Source organism: Hipposideros armiger, unplaced genomic scaffold (genome assembly GCF_001890085.2).
Source record: "Hipposideros armiger isolate ML-2016 unplaced genomic scaffold, ASM189008v1 scaffold_18, whole genome shotgun sequence".
Lineage (NCBI taxonomy): Eukaryota > Metazoa > Chordata > Mammalia > Chiroptera > Hipposideridae > Hipposideros > Hipposideros armiger.
In genome coordinates, this window is record NW_017731368.1 from 3,412,871 (window position 1) to 3,432,683 (window position 19,813).

At 47.6% G+C, this 19,813-nt stretch overlaps 1 protein-coding gene and 1 long non-coding RNA gene across 3 annotated transcripts; one reads left to right on the forward strand and one right to left on the reverse strand.

Annotated features, from left to right (window-relative positions):
• Nucleotides 1–265: 265 nt before the first annotated feature.
• LOC109375659 (uncharacterized) lies at nt 266–14,842 on the forward strand. Of its 2 annotated transcripts, none has more exons than XR_002122613.1 (4): nt 266–1,236; nt 7,234–7,320; nt 14,097–14,402; nt 14,491–14,842. It is a non-coding gene; the product is annotated as an uncharacterized LOC109375659 (long non-coding RNA). The 2 variants fall into 2 exon arrangements; XR_002122612.1 differs by having other exon boundaries at nt 14,494–14,842.
• On the reverse strand, nt 14,401–16,031 carry FAM240A (family with sequence similarity 240 member A). The gene is made up of 3 exons (XM_019631144.1): nt 15,930–16,031; nt 14,848–14,993; nt 14,401–14,633 (listed from the first exon to the last, which is right to left on the reverse strand). Exons 2-3 carry the CDS (start codon nt 14,988–14,990, stop codon nt 14,501–14,503), a joined length of 276 nt encoding a protein of 91 aa, XP_019486689.1. The 5' UTR covers nt 14,991–14,993; nt 15,930–16,031; the 3' UTR covers nt 14,401–14,500.
• Nucleotides 16,032–19,813: the final 3,782 nt, after the last annotated feature.

A 19,813-nucleotide genomic window follows, 5' to 3' on the forward strand; every position in this document is an offset into this window, starting at 1 on the left:
TAGGCTGCAGTGGGGCTGGCCGGTAGCTGGCGTGCACTTTCGTGAGCTGCCATGAGCTGCCGTGAGCCACCGTGAGTGGCCATCCAGAGGCCGGTGACCGATCTGCCTCACCTGGGAAGAGCGCAATGATAATACCAACATGGGCCAATGAAGCGACATCCTCCACAACTAGACTGAAGAACAAAAGGACAGCAACGTGTCTGTTCCCCTTCCCTGAGTCCCCAATGCTGTTCCCCTCCACCAATTCCCCAATAAAATCTAAAAAAAAAGATGAGATAGGTTAGAGTAAGGGTCATGGTCAGGTTTGGGTCAGTTAAATGGCCTGGTCCAGTAGAACTTTTCTGGTTGGCTTTGACAGCACAGTCCCAGCTCCACATGGGTGGTGAGCCTAGAGCCGTGGCATCTGGGCCACCTGTCCCCTCCCCCCATGGGTCCCTGTCCACAGACAGAAGGTGCCTCGAGATGGACAGGTCTCCCAAAGCAATCTTCCCATGTGCCCTCAGCTGAAGCCTTCCCCCTCAGGTCCAAGGGTGGCTGGCAGAGATCAGGAGAGGGGAAGGTGGCCCGGTCAGCAGGGTCACGCGGGGGATGACAGATCCAGCAATCAGTTAAATTGAGGGCAGTAGTTGTTATGGTCTGGAAAAAGCACATGCGAGAGCTTTGGGTTTGGTTTGTTTGGCAGCAGAGAAAGACCCCAGGGCACTGGCAATAATATGAGGCCACGGAAGAGCATGTCGGTATCTAGAAAATTAACCTCGCGTCGCTATTTTGGTGGAAACCATCTTGCCTCCCAAGTCAATAGTCCTTGGCTGAAAGTCCCCCAAGAGAATGGAGGTCCAGGAGTTGGATTGAGGGCAGTGGTGACGGTCTGGGACAAGGTTATCCCAGCATTCTGGGATGACAGCCTGGGCCAGGTGTCCTGCTGGTAAGCCAAAAGATGCTAATGGTCCCACCCTCCATCCCTGACCTCCCAGGGGCCAAGGTGCTTCTTCCGACCAGTGGGGCTGCTCCCCTTTCACAGCTGCATGGTCAGCATGACCTGTCCCTGCTGCACAGGGACTTCACCCTTTAAAATGTCACCATTTCTAACTCATACCCCTCTGGCTGGGTTCACCCCTAGGCGATTACAATGTGCCATCCTGGAATATTGCCCAGATCACACTCATGATGATTATCACCAATGTCCATAACTGCCCGGATCCAGCAAGTATAGGCAGGAGGAAGGAGAGGCCCCAGGTGAGACTCTACCCCACCCCCCAGCTCTGCTCCGCCACCCGCAGGTCCCAGTAGCCTGGTTTCCCAAAGCGCTCATGTGTTTGGGGTCTCTTGCCACCAGTGTGGGTCTTTTCTCATTCCCCCTCCCCACCCCATAATTAGATATTGTATTTAAGTGGGTGGTACATTTCTGGGGAATTGCCACAATTAGGGTCTACTTGTTTTTTTCAGTTCTTTTTTTAAGAGTCCGTTTTATCTTTTAATGGCACCTGTTGTCTGTGGGTGATACGAGATATGATATGTCCCATGAATGTGCAGGTAGCTGCCTGCTGCTGGTACTCTCGATCATGACGGTGGCTTCAATGACAGTGTGTTCAGGGAGTTCAAGTATGCACCTGTACGTTGAGGAGTTTTTGAATAGTATATGGCCTGCGTTTGCTCTGCAAATGGGAATTGGGTCACATCCAAAAAAAGTACTGTAGTCAATACCCAGTGGTACCCCTGGGAGGGGAGTAGGGGGTTATAGAGTCTCTTTGCCAGGACTGACAGGTCCAGTCCCTGGACTGTGCCCCCTGGAATTCCTTCTGTCACTCACTTATGGTGGAGCTGGCAGTCAGACTCATTAGCCAGGCTTCCTTGGCTTTGTGTGCTGGCATCACTAGGCTTTGATTTGTACCTTGATTGCCATGCCTTGTGCGATGGTGTGTCCAGGTGGCTGTGGTCTTTACCTGGGTGATGCAGAATTGGTCAGCTTGTCAGTCCCACTGATGTTCATTGTCAAAGGGTCATTTTCCACAGGCACCCATGTGGGTCATGAACAGAGGGCATGGGTCCTATGCAGTCTGCTGCCACAATGTTTGTCCCTGCGAGGGTTGGGACTTGATTATTCAATTCTGTTGTCAGGGGTCAGACCACACTGACAGCCCATTGGCCACCAGCTACAAGTGGGTGAAATGTACCAAGGTGCATTCTGGGAGTGTTTTCCAGGACAAGCACTACAGTCTGCATCTCTGTCCATGAGGCAGGGGTTTTTATTCATACCCAGTTTATAGTTTTTCCCCATGGCTCCCCAGCTGCTGTGAACGCTTTAACTTAGCTGGTCCACCTGTGAATTGGATGCAGGGTCCTCAGGGACCTTGGTGTACTGACACTCACAAGGAGCCTGAGGTGCCGGCCCAGCCTCCATATCTGGGATAACTGCACCTGGGGGTGACTGGCCACCTTTCATGCAGGTGGGTGGGTCCATCGATGGCTGATTTATTCCTTTCTTGGATGTAGCATGTATTTTCATTTAATACCAGATGCTTGCTGAGCAGGGCCCACTTTGTCCCATAATGGAGATGCCAGGGAGGAACAAGACACGAGAAGCTGGTCTCTCATTGTCCACCAGTGCCCCGTTGCAAGCCAGTAAGTGGCTCTCAGATGGGATATGCCGAGTGGTGTCTGTCAGGCAATTGCCTTAGTTAAAACACCAGGGGTCGCCTTTGCTGAGTGTCAGCACCCTTCTGCCATAGGCTCCGGTCTGTGTAATTGTCAGCCACCAACACTTGTAATTTTAAAGGCTCTTTAGGACTAACTGGCCTGAGGGAGGGCAGTTGTCCAGCCTGCTGGGTGGTTTCCTGAAGCCCTAGCCCTTCTGCACCTCCCAGCTCTGCAGTTGGTGCCTGGTGATGGCTCCCCGACCACCCTTGTCTTTTGCTTTACTGCCACCATGTGGCTGGGCTCCCACTTGTGCACTTGTCCCACTGCCATTGTCCTTCCTAACCATGGCCTTTCCCCAGTGGCAGCATCCCTTACAGTCAGGAGTGTTATATTTAACACATCCATTTCCATAATGCACTCAGCAGGATCAGTTTTCTGGGTGTGTGGAATGTCCATCAAATGAAACATGACACAAACTAGTTTCAAGACTGTAATAGGGACATTCTGATGCACAATGGCTTCTGCATCAGAAACATACGTTCCTCTGCCTCGTAAGGGACAGCATTTCTTTTCTTAGCTGCCAGAGGGATGGAGTACTGGGAACCCACCCACATATTCCAAGAAACTCCTTGGCAAGCAGACCCCTGCTGGTGGAAGTGTGCTGATGTCAGGCTGTTGAGAGAGGCTGCTGACGTGCCAACACGAAGACTTCATTTGTAGAGTGAGAACTTGCTTTGTCACAGGGTAGAGCCACTCGTGCTGGATTCTGATCCCACCGGTGGCACACGGCAAGGGTCTTGTTCCACTGGCACGTTTTTACATGTAGCCATGTCCTGAACAGTGGAATCGCCCCGATCCCTCATGAGCTTTTGCAGGACAAGTGTATAACACCTCAGTTCTGCATTTCTACAGTAGGACATGGAACTCTCCCAAAGGCCCCGCTCACAAGTTCACCGGGGACTGCTTTTCACTGTAAATTTTGCCCAAATCTTATCAGTTACATCGAGGCATTTTTGTTTGCTTGTTCAAAGGACATGGACCACGGTGTTATCACGTGCTTTTCAGGAATTATAGCAGCAACGTGGGCAGATCGTGCTACCTGCAGCTGGAGCTCCCAGAGTGCAGAGGCGGGGGAGCTGGAGGGGGGCACCTTCTTTTCTCCTTTGGCTTTTCTCCCTGTGCCCCTCTTGGTGCCCACAGGGTATTTGTGCTTAGGGGGATTTTTGTCTTAAAGCAACTGAGGGCAAAAGAGGAGGGGCGGGGGTAGAGATGGGGAAGGAGGGAGCAGCTCTGCACCCCAGGCCCGCTCTGAGATGACTTACATTTCAAGTAGCCTCCAGTTCACCTCAACAAACTCGTAGCTACAACTAAGGCGACATTCTGGTGGCTGGTTTCAATCCCACCACACGCTACTCCATCTCCAGACACTGAATTATAGGTGGGACAGTGAGGTACCCTCGACCCCCTCCTCTCACCCACCACTTGGTGACAGCATGCCCTACGGGATCCCAGGGGATCTTTTCACATCCCTCAATTTGGCCTCTTGGGCCTCTTGGTCATTTCTCCAAGAAGGCCATATATACTCTTAGGGTCCCATGTTGGGTCCCAATTTCTCAAGCAGCGAAGCAGTCCCCAAGTGGCAGCATGACAGCTAATTCCATTCTAGCTGCAGGGAGAACTTGCCACACATCCAGAGACCCAGCCAGTAAAGAAACACTGAGCCCACGTGGGTTCACACGGTTTATTGTCTACACCGACGCCATCAGCAAGATCAGCAGATGTCAGCCCCCCGCAGCCCTGGTCCGGCTGGTCCCACAGCATAACATCGAACCAGGGGGCCAGACGACAGTGCGAGATGTGGGTGGCTTCGGCATTGAGAGGCTGCCTCCAAATTACAGCCGAGCAGTTTCATAGCCTGAGGCTATCCCCTAAGCTGGGTGTGTGTGAGAGAAACAGGAAGACAAACGAGAAGGGCCCGTCTCCTCTTGCTCCAGGCATAATCGCAGCACCATCCTCCCTAACACTCAGGTCAGGCTGCAGTCCAGCCTTGCCTCCAGGGCCTATGTGTGGATGTGCAAGAACCAGTTTATCACCCAGCCTCCTTACAAGCCCCTCGACCAGCTGAGATGCACCCCTTTCTCAGGGTTCTGGGTTCCTGCCCCATGGGGCCCATCTTCCGAGGTTTTGATATTTTTAGCCTCTTCTATTTCTTCCCCCAGCCCTAGGGGACAGGAAGCTGCTTCCTATAATTGTTTGAGAATCTCTTGTTTTGCTTTTTCAGTTCTTTACTTCCTGGGTGTGGTAGGTAGGCAGGAGAATTGTCCCCCAAGATGTCTATGACCTAATTCCCCCCCTCCCCCAACATGTGAATGTGTCACCTTATATGGCATAAGGGACTTTGCAGATGTGAAGTTAAGGACCTTGAGATGGGAAGATTATACTGGATTGTCTGGGTGGACCCAGTCTAATCAAAGGAGTCCTTAAAAGTGGAAGAGGGAGATTGGAGAATCAGAGGAAGATGTGACTACCAAGGAATGGCCAGAGACAGGCAATGCTGCTGACTTTGAAGGTGGGGGAGGAGCAGGAGCATAGGAATGTGAGGTCTCTAGAAACTGGAAAGGGCAAAAAAAAAAAAAAAGAAAAGGATTCTCCTAAGGCTCTGCTCACTAGTTCCAATGCAATGGGTTTTCCCCCCACATCACCAAGCAATTCTCTGACACCAGCTGGAGTCACACAATGTAACTCAATTCCAACACTATCTACCTGGAGATGGCATCAGATCCCACAGGTTAAGGGCTCAGTCCCACAAGACTGCCCCCTTCCCTGTTACACACCTGTCTCCATCCCATCAAGCCTGTAGGTGACTTGCACCTGAGGGTTGTCATAAAATAATCTTTGAGTGCTTAAGGAGACACCACCAGTGGATCCTGTAGCCCTCAGACAACTGTGAAGATCTCTTCAGAATAACTCAGACTCTGTATGTAACCCTGAGGGCATTGTCCCTACAATGGGAGTCATCCAATCAGAAAAGGCAGTATGAAATTTGTCCCTGGCGTCAGCCAAGGTGATCAGTGACACCACCTGGGCTCTGGAGAATGCTCAGGGCAGCTTCCGCTCACTGGCCAGGGCTGTGGTGGGTGATAAAATCTCTCTACACTTTTTCCTGGCAAGCTAAGGTGCAGTCTGCAATTTCTAGTACATTCTACTGTCCTTGGATTCATCCTGTGGGCCAAGGAGAAAGGTCAACACAGAAACTTAAAGGGAAAGCCACCTGGCTGCCTAAGGTAGAGCTCCCTGATGGCTGATGGGAAATTTTCAGCTGGTTGGATCCAGGCCCCTGGGGGATGTGGCTACCTACGGTCAATACCGCAGGTTGGCTTCATCGGCAGCTTGAAGTCCTGTTCACGGTTGGCTTAATTTACTGCTATGTGAGTCAACTGAATGACTCCGGCCAGTGTCTGTCAGATGAGCCCGATCAAGAACGAATTACTCTAAACCCTATGCCAGAGTCTTCCCAGAAAACGATTCTCTCCCTCTCCTTTGTGGGTTTTACTTCCCTCAGTTTTGTTCTCTGCCTTCTTTGTAGCCTTCCCCTTTCCTGTCTGAAACCCTCTGTGGACTTGGGAGCTGTCCTACGAGACAGCCTCTGGGCCTATCGGGATGGGGACACCGCCATGACCATGAGGCACGGACCACCCATCACTAAAGCCACTCAGGGCATAAACGTACAATTATGTTTATTAGGATAAAACTACAAGCAGGGAAGCCACAGAGCACAGCTGGAGGTGGGCGCAGGCCTGGCACAGCTGAACTGGGCACACTGTGGGAAGGTTCCAAAAGCACCACACCCCGGTTGTGCCCTTCGTTTTATAGGCCAAATGGAAAGATTTGGACAATTATGAAATACCGAAAGCCTCCTGGTCAGGAAATGGCCTTGTAAAAAGGAGAAGCCTCTAAAGCTTAGCAACTGACATCAGTCTGTTTCATGTTGACTCAGACACACTGGGCAGGCCGTCTGCTAGAAAGGGGTAGGAAATGAGCCCCCAGCGACATTTACTCAGTCCCCTCAGTCCTGCTTTGAATGGGGTATTATTGGGGAGTTTCCCATAAAGCAGTGTGCTTGTGCTAGACGCAAACCCTCCGTTCACTCATCCAATAGATAAGTTTTATAACATGTTATAAATGTTGTTCCAGACCCGAGGGCTGTGCCAGATGCCAGGGCAGCCAAGGCTTCTTCCTTCACAGTCAGCCTCTGAGGCCCCAGGGGTGGCTCCTGGGTCTTCCTGGCCCACAGCCAGACCATGCGGCCGGAACTCTCCTTAGGTGGTCTTCTCCCATGGCCTTTCTGAAGTTCTCCCAAAGCTGGCCTCCCACCCCATAGCTGCTTTGTCTTGGTGAAACTTTCATAGATTGGAAAAAAGGAAGCAGTGTCTGCTTGTCTCCAGGGAGTCAAGTTTTCCAAGGAGAATCAATGAGGACTGAAAGGACACAAGCCAAGGAAGCAGAATGAATCAAGAGCTGAGCTTCGAGGCCTGATTCGTCCTCTAAAGCTCTCTTTTGACCTTGGACAAATGAACCCTATGTGTTATTTTCCAGGAACTAAACCAGGTTCTATAGAAACCAGGTTTCCTAGAAGAGAATTCCACTGGAGCTTTAAAACTGATGGGCTGAAAAAAAAAAATGGTGAGTTACATCCATCTAGGTAGACATGAAAATCTGACTTTATGTATTAGCCCTGAAAGAGTAATCTTATTCCACTTGTATTTACATCTTTACAAAACAGTGTCTAAAACATTTGTAACCAAAACGTACCAGTCAATAAAAATCTCTTCAGTACAGGCTCAGCCCGGGAATAGGATAGAGCCCTAGCAAGTCAGCAGTGCTTGGGCATTTCAAAAGCTAGACATTCGTTTTTAATACTCGGAGACAGGACATTTACAAACTGCTTTACCTGTCAGCACACCCATAATAAGACCCCTCCCTTTGGAAATGGCATCTCAATTCCTCTTCTTCCCACTCATCACCCCCTTGGCCATGAGTTCACCATTTGCTCCAATGGGTCATATGCTTTGCTCTGGAGGCCAGTATAGAACCAGCCAAGATTTTTGCCAAGTATCTCTCCCCCATTTAAAAGACCACGCAGACATCAAAACAGACAGGCCTTGAGATAGCTGAAAAGTGTCCTGAGGAGGTAGTGTTCTAGAATATCTGAGCGATGACCTGGGAATAGAATTTCTTCTCCATATTACATTCCACCAAGCTACCTGAGTGGTTAGCTTCTGTAACCCTCCCCAAACCAGCTCCCTTGCACCTTATCTTGAGTAAGCCATTCCTCATAGAAATGGGGCCGCACCTCCCAAAGGACGTGACCTTGGGCTGGACAGGAGACTCTGACCCTCTCTTATAAATTAAGCAGTACAAAGGCGATACATTTTAATTGTATTTAAATTAGTGTCGCCCTTGAACTAGGGTGTAGTGGTTTGATTCTAAACTTTGTAAACTTTAGAAGGTGGAACTGAAATTTTGAAAATGGAACTGGCAAGATTTGTGAGTGGCTTATATAAAAGGTTAAGAGAAAGAGAGGAGTTAGGGCAACTAGATTTTAGTCTGAGTAACTGGGCGAATGGGGCATCATTTATGGAAATAATGAGACTGGGAATAGGTGGAGATTGGAGGTGGGGGTGAAGAAGCCTTCTGGGAAAACCTTCTTAGAAGGAAAAAATGCTTTGATTTTGAAAATTTAAACGTAGGAGCAGTCTTTAAGTGCACTCACTTGAACCTCATTTGCAACTCTAAAATTTATCATTCTTAGAAGCTTAGCAACCACTAACTTGTTTACAACATCTATCATTTACACCATTTGTTCACGTACCATAACTTGCTATGTGTCAGGCACTGTACTTTACTTATGAAGAATGTACTATTATTAACTGAAGCCCAGAGGTTGAATAATTGGACTAAGCTCCCCTAGTTAGAATTATGCACAGTAGAGTTCTCTTTCTGTATAGTTACACTACATGGAAAGTTAGCCCAATACTTTTTGGCTTAAAAACAAACAGCACCAGCTCCCTGGTCCCTGTGAAATACATGCTACCCTGTCTGGAAGCTTCTCCTGATCACTGGATGCTTCATTCAGCGAGTGCACAGTACTACCTACTTGCTGAGAAAAGTGAATCTGAGAGAGATGCCTTTGAAAAATCTTTGGTGTATACTTTTGGTGACCATATTTCTTCCTCAAAAAGTGCAACATGGGGCCAGATATTAATAGCACCTTTGAAATCAGGACTGGTCTGGGGAGCTCAGGTTATTAGGTTCCCCCTTGAGATGAACTGAAATGTCTTTGCAGAATTTAGTCCCTGAGCTGAGTGGGCTCTGGGTGCTCTCCTCCCAGCAAATAACCCATCACACCACAGCTCTCAGACTGACGCTTTCCCCTAGAGGTGTAACTTGGCTTTCTAGAGTATTGTCTGACCTCTGAGGCCTGAGGTCCCAGCCGACTTTACAGATGATGTGGGAGGACCTCCCTGAAGAACAGCCCCACTCCCTGATCCAGGCCCTGAAGTCCCCTTTTAATCTATATTATTTATGACTTTGTGATCAAGAGAAACAAACTCCAGCCAGCTCAAAAGAAGGGAATTTATTATATGGATGCGGCATATATGGTCTGGGAAGGACCAGAACCGGGAGTGGAAAGCTGTTGAGAACCCTGGAGAGTGATTTTGTCCTCCGTAATGATTTTCTCTAGCACCTCCTTCCCTCTTCCTAGCAGTTAGATTTCTCTGCTTTCTGGTCACCGTAGTGGCCCCTGGAGCCCTCATATTCCCATGGTGTTCACTCACATGCTCAGAAGAAAATGGATTCTTTCTTGGTCCCACCCCACACACTGGGAAAATGCCTGCTGGGTCCACACTGTGCTCTCTTCTGAGCCTGAGTCAGGGTAGGGCTATGTGGTATAAACACCCCTGTTGTGGGGGCCACAGATTTGGAGAGGACTAGGCAGAAAGAGTCTTCTCTGAGTTTAGCTCTGGTTGGGTGCTGCTCAGAACAGACAAGGATAGGAGCGTGACTGGTCCCCAACAAGGATGATGTCTTCTAGGGTCATCCATGTTGTAGCAGGTGTCAGATATTCCTTCCTTTTAAAGGCTGAATAATATTCCATTGTGTGAATTATACCACATTTTGCTTATCCATTCGTCCATCAGTGGACACTTGGGTTGCCTCCACCTTTTGGCTGTTGTGAATGCTGCAATGAACATGGGTGTACAAATATCTCTTTAAGATCCTGTTTTCAATTCTTTCGGGTATATACACAAAAGTAGAATTGCTGGATCTATGGTAATTCTATCCTTAATTTTTTGAGGAACCATACAATGGCTGTACCATTTTACATCCCCACCAACAGTGGGGTTCCAATTTCTCCACATCCTCAGCAACACTTATTTTCTGTTTTTTTTTTTAATAGTAGCCATCTTAATGGGTGTGAGGTGGTATCTCATTGTAGTTTTAATTTGCGTTTCCCTAATGATTAGTGATGTTGAACATATTTTCATGTGCTTATTGGCCATTAGTGACATCTTCTTTGGAGATATCTATTGAATTTTTACTTGAATATGTCTGCTCAAGTCCATTGCCCATTTTTGAATTGGGTTCTTTATTTTTTTGTTGTTGAGTTGTAAGAGTTGTTTGCATGTTCTGGATATTAACCCCTTATCAGATATATAATTTGTAATCGTTTCCTACTATTCCATGAGTTGCCTTTTCACTCTGTTGATTGTGTCCTTTGATGCACAGAAGTTTTAAATTTTGATGTAGTTCAATCTATCTATTATTTCCTTTTGTTATCATGTTTTTGTAGTCATATCCAAGAAATCATTGGCAAATCCAATGTCATAAAGCTTTTCCCCTATATTTTCCTCAAAGAGTTTTATAGTTTTAGCCCTGTGTTTAGGTCTTTGACCCAATTTGAGTTAACTTTTGAATTTGGTATAAGGGAAGGGTCCACCTTCATTCTTTTACATGTGGCTATCCAGTGTTTCCAGCACCATTTGTTGGAAAGACTGTCCTTTCCTTATTCAATGGTCTTGGCGCCTTTGTTCAAAATCATTTGTCCACGTATGTGAGGGTTTATTTCTGGGCTTCCTATCCTATTCCTGTGGCCTATGTGTCTGTCTTTATGCCAGCACCACATTGTTTTGATTACTTTAGCTTTGCTAAAAGTTTTGAAATCAGGAACTTATTCTTCTTTTTCAAGATTATTTTCGTTATTTGGAATTCCTTGAGATTCATGTGGATGTTAGGACAGATTTTTCTATTTCTGTAAAAAATACCATTGGGATTTTGATAGGATTACACTGAATCTGTGGGTTGCTTTGGGTAGTCTTGACATCCTAACAATATTAAAATTTCCAATCCATGAACACGGGATGCCTGTTCCCTTTATTTGTATCTTCTTTAACTTCTTTCAGCAATGTTGTGTAGTTTCCAGTGTGCAAGTCTTTGCCTCTTTGGTTATGCTAATTCCTAAGTATTCTTTTTGATGAAATTGCAAATGGAATTGTTTCCTAATCTTTTTCAGATAGTTCATTGTTGGTGTGTTAGAAGTGCAACTGATTTTTGCATGTTGATTTTGTATCCTACAACTTTTCTGAACTTGTTTATTATTAGTTCTAATAGGGGTTTTTTTTGGTGTGTGTGTGTATGTATAATCTTTAGGGTTGTCTGTATATAAGATCATGTCATCTGCAAAAAGGAGATAAACCTTTTATTATTTTTTTCTAGTCTAACTGATGGCCAAGTGTCCATTACTATATTGAATAGAAGTGGTAAAAGTGGGCGTCCTCTCCTTTTGGGACTCCAGTGACACAAAGTTTAGATTTTTTGTTATTGTCCCACAGGTCCTGAGACTCTGTACCTTTATTTAAAAAGAAACTATGTTGACTCTGTTGTTCAAATTAGATATTTTTTTTTTTACTATATGCAAGCTTACTGATCCTTTTCTCTGTATTCTCCATTCTGCTGTTGAGCTCATCCAGTGCTATTTTGTTGTTAGTTTGTTTACTTTGGTTATTGTACCTTTCTAAAATCTCCATGATGTTCTTCTTTATTTCTTTGCTGAGACTTTTTTCACTTTTTAAATTTGTTTAAAGAGTGCTTTTAACTGCTTGTTGGTGCATTGGTATAACTGCTTAAACGTCCTTGTCAGATAATTCCAACATCTGTGTGTCTGTTGATTACCCTTTCTCATTGGAGTTGAGATTTTCTTGGCTCTTGGAGTGAGTAATTTGGGACTATACCCTGGACACTATGAGTATGAGGTTACAAGACTGTCCTCCTTTTTACATGTCTATTTTAGCGGGCTGTCAGTCTATTTATGTTAAGAACGCGTGTCCTGGCCCATGTTTGTGGGCTGTTTTAAATGTCACTTCCTTTTCAAAGCCTTTGCAGTGCTGCTGTGGTCTGTGCTAGTGGGCTACCCAGAGGCCAGTTTGAAACCTGGGCCGTATTCTACACCATAGTTCAGCTCACAGTGTTTGCCACGTTGATCCTGGTTCGTTTTATAAATGGATGTGTGCAGGACTCACTACACAGATTTAAAGCATCCCATTGTGTGCTGAATTGTGTGCTCCCTCCAGCCGCCCTCCCCGCCCCCACCTCAATTCATATGTTGAAACCTTAAACCCTAACGCGATGGTCTTTGGAGAGGATGCCTTTGGGAGGTAATTGGGGTTAAATGAGGTCATGAGGGTGGGGCCCTTGCAGAAGCTCCCGGCTGGCCTCCCCACCTATGTCCTGCCACCTTTTGGTGCAGGATACCCTCCAGAACCATGGCCGTTGTGGCATTCCCCTGGCCAACACACTTCAGTGGCTCCTTGTGTCTTTGAGAAAAGTGCAGACTGTCAGTCAACAAGACCCTGTCTGCTGAGTTTTGCAGACTCAGCTTTTGCTACACCTTCTCTTCACACACATTCTAGCTTGGCTGAATGTATTCCCTCAAAGCACCTAGGACCTGTGAACCCGGAATGTCACCTTTGCTCAGATGATGCTTGGGCTTACCTAGCCTGTTCTTAAGGAACTCTCCCTAGGCCAGGGGACCCATTACCTGCTGGGGCTCCCAGGGCTAAAGTCCCTCACACTAATTGCCTTGCCTTTTCTGCTGTCTTCCCTAGACTGTAGCCTCCTGAGCCAGCACTTCTGGTTTTCTCTGCTGTATTCTGGTTGTATAGCACACACAGGGCCTGGCATGTGGCGAGCCAGTAAATGAACAATGACTCTTCACCTGCGTTTCCTGCCCCACTCTACTGCATTTAGATTCCAGCAGCGGTGTTTTGTGATGGCCGACCTCTGCTTCTGAGAGCCTCTCAGCCTGAAAGCCTTGTCTTTCTCCTCCCTCTGTTTAATTCCTATTTTCTTCCTATGCCCAAGAAAAATTTCTCTTTCATTAAACTGCTCTCAAATGAGCCCAGCTGGGATTTGGAGTTTATTAGCTGAATTGAATCCCAGATTGCATGAGAGACCATAGCAGGAGGGGGGCTCTGAGCCCTGTTCCCTGGATCATAGAAGTGTGGGACCAGGGGAGACGCCCACTCAACCCTTCCTGCCTCCTGGTGGCCCCCCTTGCCCTCATGAAGGCTTTCGGGCTCTGGCAATGTGGATGGAAGCACTTCATGGCACATCAGGGCACTTAGAGGACTGCAGCCTGCACTTGCTACTGTCCAGAATGTCCCCTGCTGTGCTCGCTGTGTTTCCTGGTCACATTGCCCTGCGTGTGTGTGTGTGGAAAGCCTGGCAGGTGCCACCGACAACCATCACGCACTTTACAAGATGCATCTCTCTGCTCCCTGGCCTGGTTGGAAACTGTTGCCCCAGGCCCAGTTCCAGTTTTCACTTTCAGAAGTAGCAACCCTATGCTGGGGACCTGAGAAATGGCTGGGGAGTGACAGTGACATGTCAAAGTTCAGATTCTATATGGCAAACATTTTGTTGGGGTGGCCAGATATACTTTAGTTGAGTTGACAGGGAGCTAACCAGTGTAAGCACGTGGACATTTATAATAAAGCAATGAAGGGGCAGCCGGTTAGCTCAGTTGGTTGGAGCAGAGTGCTCGTAGTACCAAGGTTGCTGGTTCGATCCCCACATGGGCCTCTGAGTTGCGCCCTCCACAACTAGAATGAAACAACTACTCAACTTGGAGCTGGTGGGTCCTGGAAAAACACACAGTTCCCCAATAAAAATAAAAAAAATAAAAATAAATAAATAAAGCAATGAGATTAAGAGCACGCACACCAGTGATGGCAAGGCAACCAAGTTTTATTAAAATTATCCTGAGCTTATTCAATGGGTCTAGGTAATCATGTTTCTGAACAAGCCAATTAATTTTGTATGAAGCAAAAATAGTATTAGACCAATTTATTTGCAAACCTTATTTAAATGACTATTTACAATATTTTTTATTTCTGCAGATAGGTGTATTTTTCTTCACGTCAAATGAAAACATAAAACTGTGTCCTATGAGAAATGTGGAGCAAAGCTACTATGCGATGTTTCAAGCCGTCTGTGCTTAGATCATCCCCCACCTGCTGTGCTTAGAATTGAAAATATTTGGATTTCAAAATTAGACAATAATTATATAGAAGTAAAGGATGCTGCATGGAACTTTGGTATTAAATAGTCTCATCTTTAGAGACATTTGAGATAATATCCTGGCCTCCATGCAGAGGACTGATGTGGCTGATAATTCCCGCTGAGCACTGGGAAGGGAGTTGCAGGTAAGCCCCTCGCAGGTGGGGGAGACACTAGTATGCGATCTGTTTGGTAAGGCAAAGGGACTCAGTGATCCGTGTTGGTTTCTCCCAGCAGAGCTGCCTCAGTGCTTTGTATCGTCTTGTGTCAATGAACCAAGAAGTTCTCGGCCAACATTTGCCCGCTTTTCAGTCTCATCTGTGCTGTTCCTCAGCCTCAGCTTGGTTTCCAGTCTCTGCCTCCATTCTTCTCTGAGCCTGAAAATAGAAACAAAACACACACACATGGAGCGTTCATCTCTTGGTGGTTGTGTTCATGGTGGGGGATGCTGACGGTGGGGAGGTCGTGCGTGTGGAGAGGGCGATATGGGAACTCTCTACTTTCTGCTCAATTTTGCTGTGAGCCTGCTTGAACAAATGAAGTCTATGTTTAAAGATTAATTAATAAAAAATAGACAACCAAGTCACATACTTTCTCAGCGCACTTCTCCCAAGGCGGTATTCCTCCGATTCTCGGTAGTAAGTCTGTTTGCCAATTTCTCTTTCCCAGAAGCGTTTGAGCTCGTGACAGGTGTTCCCGCAGAAAACCTCCCGGCGGACGTACTGATTGTTCATCCCCTGAAACAGAAAATATCAGCCGAACCTCCATAGAGCACGCTCCCTCGGGCTCCCGAGGGCACAGATGTCCTTTACCTGAGGGAGACCCTGGCCAGGCACAGCTGGGATGACCGCAGCCACCTGTTGTCAGGGTCCAGTGATGTGAATGCAGACGCTCCCCACTGGAGCGTGGCAGGTCAGAGGGACCTGGCAGTCCCTCCATCCTTCCTTCCTTCCTCCTCACAGAAGAACAGCTTCTCAGCTTGTTATCAACAGGAGTGAATGCAGGCATTTTATGCATTTAGTTGTCACAACTTTCTCATGAGTGGACATCGCCTCCCCATTTTAGAGGTGGGACATCTGAGGAGTTACAGAACTTGCCTGTAGTCCCCCAGCCGTGACTGGCAGACGGCAGGCTGCATCCTTCTGGATGTTTTCAAGCCTTTTCTTAAAGGGGTTTGTCACAGAGGACTGTCCCAGTGTCTGGCACACCAGAGCAAGCAGCTTTGAGGTGTGTATGTAGGTGTGTGTGTGTGTGTGTGTGTGTGTGTGTGTGTGTGTGGAATGATACACATCAGACACTCAAGAATGTTCATTTTTTTACATGAAAAAACTCTGCCCAGCTCCCAGACCTCAGTGGGTCCAGCGGGCAGGTCACAAGCAGGGCCTGGACAGTGAGAGAAAGGAGTTAGTGGGCTACGGGAAACGTGCAGGGTGAAGCAGTGCCCAGGGGGATAGAAGCACCGATAATGAAAGGGGACGGGCTCACAGGATATTGCGAGGGTGCCAACTCATGTGGTAAACAAAGGTGGAGGGTATCAGTGGAGCCTCCAGGGGCTGTGTCTGTGCAAAGGTGGGTAACACCAGCACAGGGCTCATGGGGGGCGGCTCAAGTAGTGCGGGATGCAGTGTGAGTCGCCTGGGCGCTAACACCCTCGGGAAATACAGAAAGCGCACCTGGACACACGGGTCTGGAACCCAGCATGAAGGTCCGACCACAGCTCCCTCTCAGAGAGTGACTGGGCAGCAGAGACGGTAGAAGGGGAGAGGGGTTTGAAGCCAGACGTTTACTCCAGACCGGTTTGTGCACTGACTTGATGCGCCTTCTGCTTGTCAACAAATTCTCTGGGCCTCAGTTTCCTCAGCTTTAAAATTTCTCTGAAGATCAAATTTGATCATGACCTGAAAGCATTCTGCAATTTATAAAGTTCTGAATATGGCTTTTGTAGTCCTTAAACTTCAAACTGTACAGGGCAAAATGGTGTCATCAACAATGAGTAGTCATAATTACCTCCCCCAACATTCTTTCTGTAGGGATGAAATAATTCCACTTGTCTTCTCTTTCCTTCTGGACCAGTGGCGGTTGACCTTGGCTGCCCACTGGAGTCAACTTGGGAGTTTTACAAAAACCTGATGCTGGGCCTCCATCCCCAGGGACTCTGATTCCATGAACTGGGACTGTCTTGGGCATCAGGGTTCTTAAAGCTCCCCCTGTGATTCCAATATGAATGAGCCAAGGGGAGAACTGCAGTCTTTGATCCTGTCTTGTCTCGCTCTGGGCACATCTGAGTCCAGAGCTGGCCCCAGGGAGGCTGAGGTGATTAAGGCTGGGCATAGGGATGGCACAGTCACAGCCATCTTGCGAAGTAGGCATCGTTTTCCCATTTTGCAGGCAAGAAAGCTGAGGTTCAGGGGTAGCAATTTGATGCTCTCAAGGTCATCCGGCTAGTAGGAGGGGCAGCTCTGATACTCAGGGCCCAGGTCCATCTCCTGCCCCCTAACTGTCCCCTAGGGAGGAGGAGGACTTCCTGGCCTCCTGGAAGTGCTCAGTGACCTCATGCTTTCCTGGCAAAATAGCAGAGATCTGACTTTGCAGTGAGCCCCGCACCCCAGAGCAGAGTTCTTTGGAAATGGGAACCATCCTATATTTTATTTAAATACCTTCAAGTGTGTAGTGATGGCCAATAAATACTTGTTGGATCGAATACATGCTTTCTCCACCCCCACAAGTTACAGTATTCTCAAAAGCTGGCCCAGAAGTGGCAGTGGTCCCTTTGACAGTGCTGCAGGCATTGAGGAAAAGTCCATAGGGACAACGTGGGGGCTCCCTCGAGTCACCTTGCCTGCCTAGTGGCCCTGGTGGACCTGGCGGCACGTGTTACCATGGACATGCATCTCAGGGAGGACAGGAAGGCATTCCCGTTTGCACAGTCTTTGACTGGAGTTCACTGCCACACAGTGACTCTGGTCATTTTGAGTTCTCGTGAAGCTTCTGGCATTCCGGGGGGAGAGACAATTTGGGGAAGTTACGAGCACATTAGATTATTTCCCCACAAATTTAGAAGGTTCATTTTTTACTCTGAAGTGTCTACTTACTTCAGAAGAATCGAGCGGCGAGAGCCTGAACAGGGACTGTGTGTGCCGTTGGGCCTCACACCTACTTTCTCGTCAGGATGCTCTTCCTGCGTGTGGGTCCGGAGGCTGCCCAAGCTCCGGACTTGGGAGCCAGGTTCAGAGAATTGCTGAAAACAAGGGCAGCCTCCCCTGCCAAGCCGAAAATCACATCGGGGTGGGCCCAGAAGAATGCAGGCAGCGAGCTCCGGAAACCACTCCTGCTACGTCTGCTTCAGCCTCCTCTTGGGCTGAGCTTCTGGGGCTCCAGGCCAGGGGAGGCACTGAGAACAGGGGAAGTTAAGGCAGAATCGCAGACCCAGCACCCTAGGGACAGGCAAGCATCACACGGGAGTGAAGCAGCTGTGTCTGGCAGGGAGCTGAGGGATGTGGACGCTAGAGTCCATCCATGCCCTACCCAAGAGCATCAAAACACTCTTCCTCCCCCACTTGCCTGCCATTCCCACCACCCAGTTATTCAATCAGTGCTCATTCAGCAGTTGTACGCTGGGGACCCAGTGAAGAGGGAGCAGTCCAGGAATTGGCAGCCATCACCGACATTTATTGAACATCTACTCTGTTCTAACATCCATTAACTCATTTAATCTTTAACCATCTGGAAATGCCCACCTCTGCTTCCCAGCCCTCCTCAGCATGCCTGGCACTCTCCAGCTCTGTCTGCTTTTGCTACAGAGTGACCCTGGGCCTCTGGGCCTCTCCTGTCTCCAAGCCACATCCTGTGCCTTAGGACGGAAAAGGCTACCCTAGTCTGCTGCCCTCCTGTCCTCCCCACCTGACAGCTTCCGGAAGTTGATATTTATGAAACCTCACCTCACCTCTAGCAGATGAACAGAGGCACCGGCCCTGCCTGCCTAATGCTGTCTGCTCCCTGCTCAGGCCTGGGCCCTAGATTCACATTTCAATAAGCAGGGGAATGAGAGAGCTGAGGGTAGGCACCCCCCATAAAGGAGGGGGCACTGGTCATCACCTCAGAGCTTTGGGACTTTCTTTATGTGTTCTGAACCTCAGTTTTGTCATCTGTGAAATGGGGTTGTTCTGAAGATTAAATCAGATCATGTTCATGAAAATGGTCAACACCAATGGGCATTGAGCATCACTGTGTGTGTCCAACTCCGACAAGCTCGGTCCTGGCCCTCTGGTTTTCTCTGTGTCCGGCATAAGGACATCATCGGCCAAAGCTAATAGAGTGTAACTGACAACCTCAGAAGCAGATGGGGGTGGTTTGGGCTCGGGATGGAGGAGGGGAATGACTGTAAAGGACCATGGGGGACTTTAGGGTTATGGAAATGTTCTATATCTTGTTTCTAGTGATGGTCACATAGCTGTATATAATTGCCAAAGTTGATCAAACTGTACATTCAAAATGGGTGAATTTTGTTACACGTAAGTTATGCCTCAAAAAAGTAGAGAGAAAAAATGTCTTCTGTGTTTGGATTAGAGATTTATCCATGTTCCCTGGCTGTAACCTACTGGGAGACCCTGTCAGTATCTCATTGTTAGGGTCAGCCTGTTCCTTCACGTCACCTGTTTTCTGTGAGTATTTGTGTTTCGCTTTCCTGGCTTCTAAAATGAGGATACTACTCTACCTTGCAGAAATGTGAGGAGGAGAATATCAGTAGATAGAAAGCCCTTTGGAAACACAGGGGATTGTCCTTGATAAATAAATTGCTCCATTCCTCTGTAACTCCTTGTCCAAGAATCGAGCTACCAGATTACACTTTTCTGGAGAGAACTGGTGCTACCGCTTCCAGCCCATCACCACCAACTGGGAAAAGCCATAACTTCAAGGACAGTTATGAACTTTACTTCACAATATTAATTTGTGCTTAAAGAGGACAGCAGCATGTAACACCTTCACCTCAATTCAGTTAAACAAAGTGTGTTGAACTTTTACCATCTGTGAAGCATCTATGCAGCACGAGGGGCCAAGTAATGTTCAGTGAACCAACTAAGACAAAGGCACATTTGTCTGTTTTAAGTTCTAACGCTGTACCAACCATTTAATTTTCCAAGCCTCAGGTTACTCGGCGTATTAAACCCAAATTGAGGAATGAGAGAGGGGCGGTTTTTTAAAACAAGAATTTTGGCTTAAACTGTTCGTTCTCAGGACTCTTGGCTGGAGTGGCTCATTATATCTCAGCCGACCGTGCATGCTACCAGTATATTTCTTGTACATCCAACACCTCAGAAGAGCAACTGTTTTTGTGATTATTTTTCACAACATTTAAAAAGGCTCCATAAAGATCACAGCTTAAAACAGAACAAAGCGTTCCAGTTCCAGATAAAATGGAGGAAGTACACTCCACCCTGTCTCCACAGACACGGCAGCTCCAAAACCTGGACACACTGCAGCTAACTGAGGACTCTGAAAAGCAGGCAGAAGCAGGTGCCCCAGAAAAGACCAGAATTCCAATTACCATGGAATGGTG

What these genes read in the sequence shown, in the direction of transcription:
- FAM240A (XM_019631144.1), bottom strand. Translation starts at nt 14,990, where the DNA reads ATGAACAATCAGTACGTCCGCCGGGAGGTTTTCTGCGGGAACACCTGT. An exon ending in GGGAGAAGTGCGCTGAGAAA is followed by an intron (nt 14,634 to 14,847) that starts GTATGTGACTTG and finishes TTCTATTTTCAG; the next exon opens with GCTCAGAGAAGAATGGAGGC.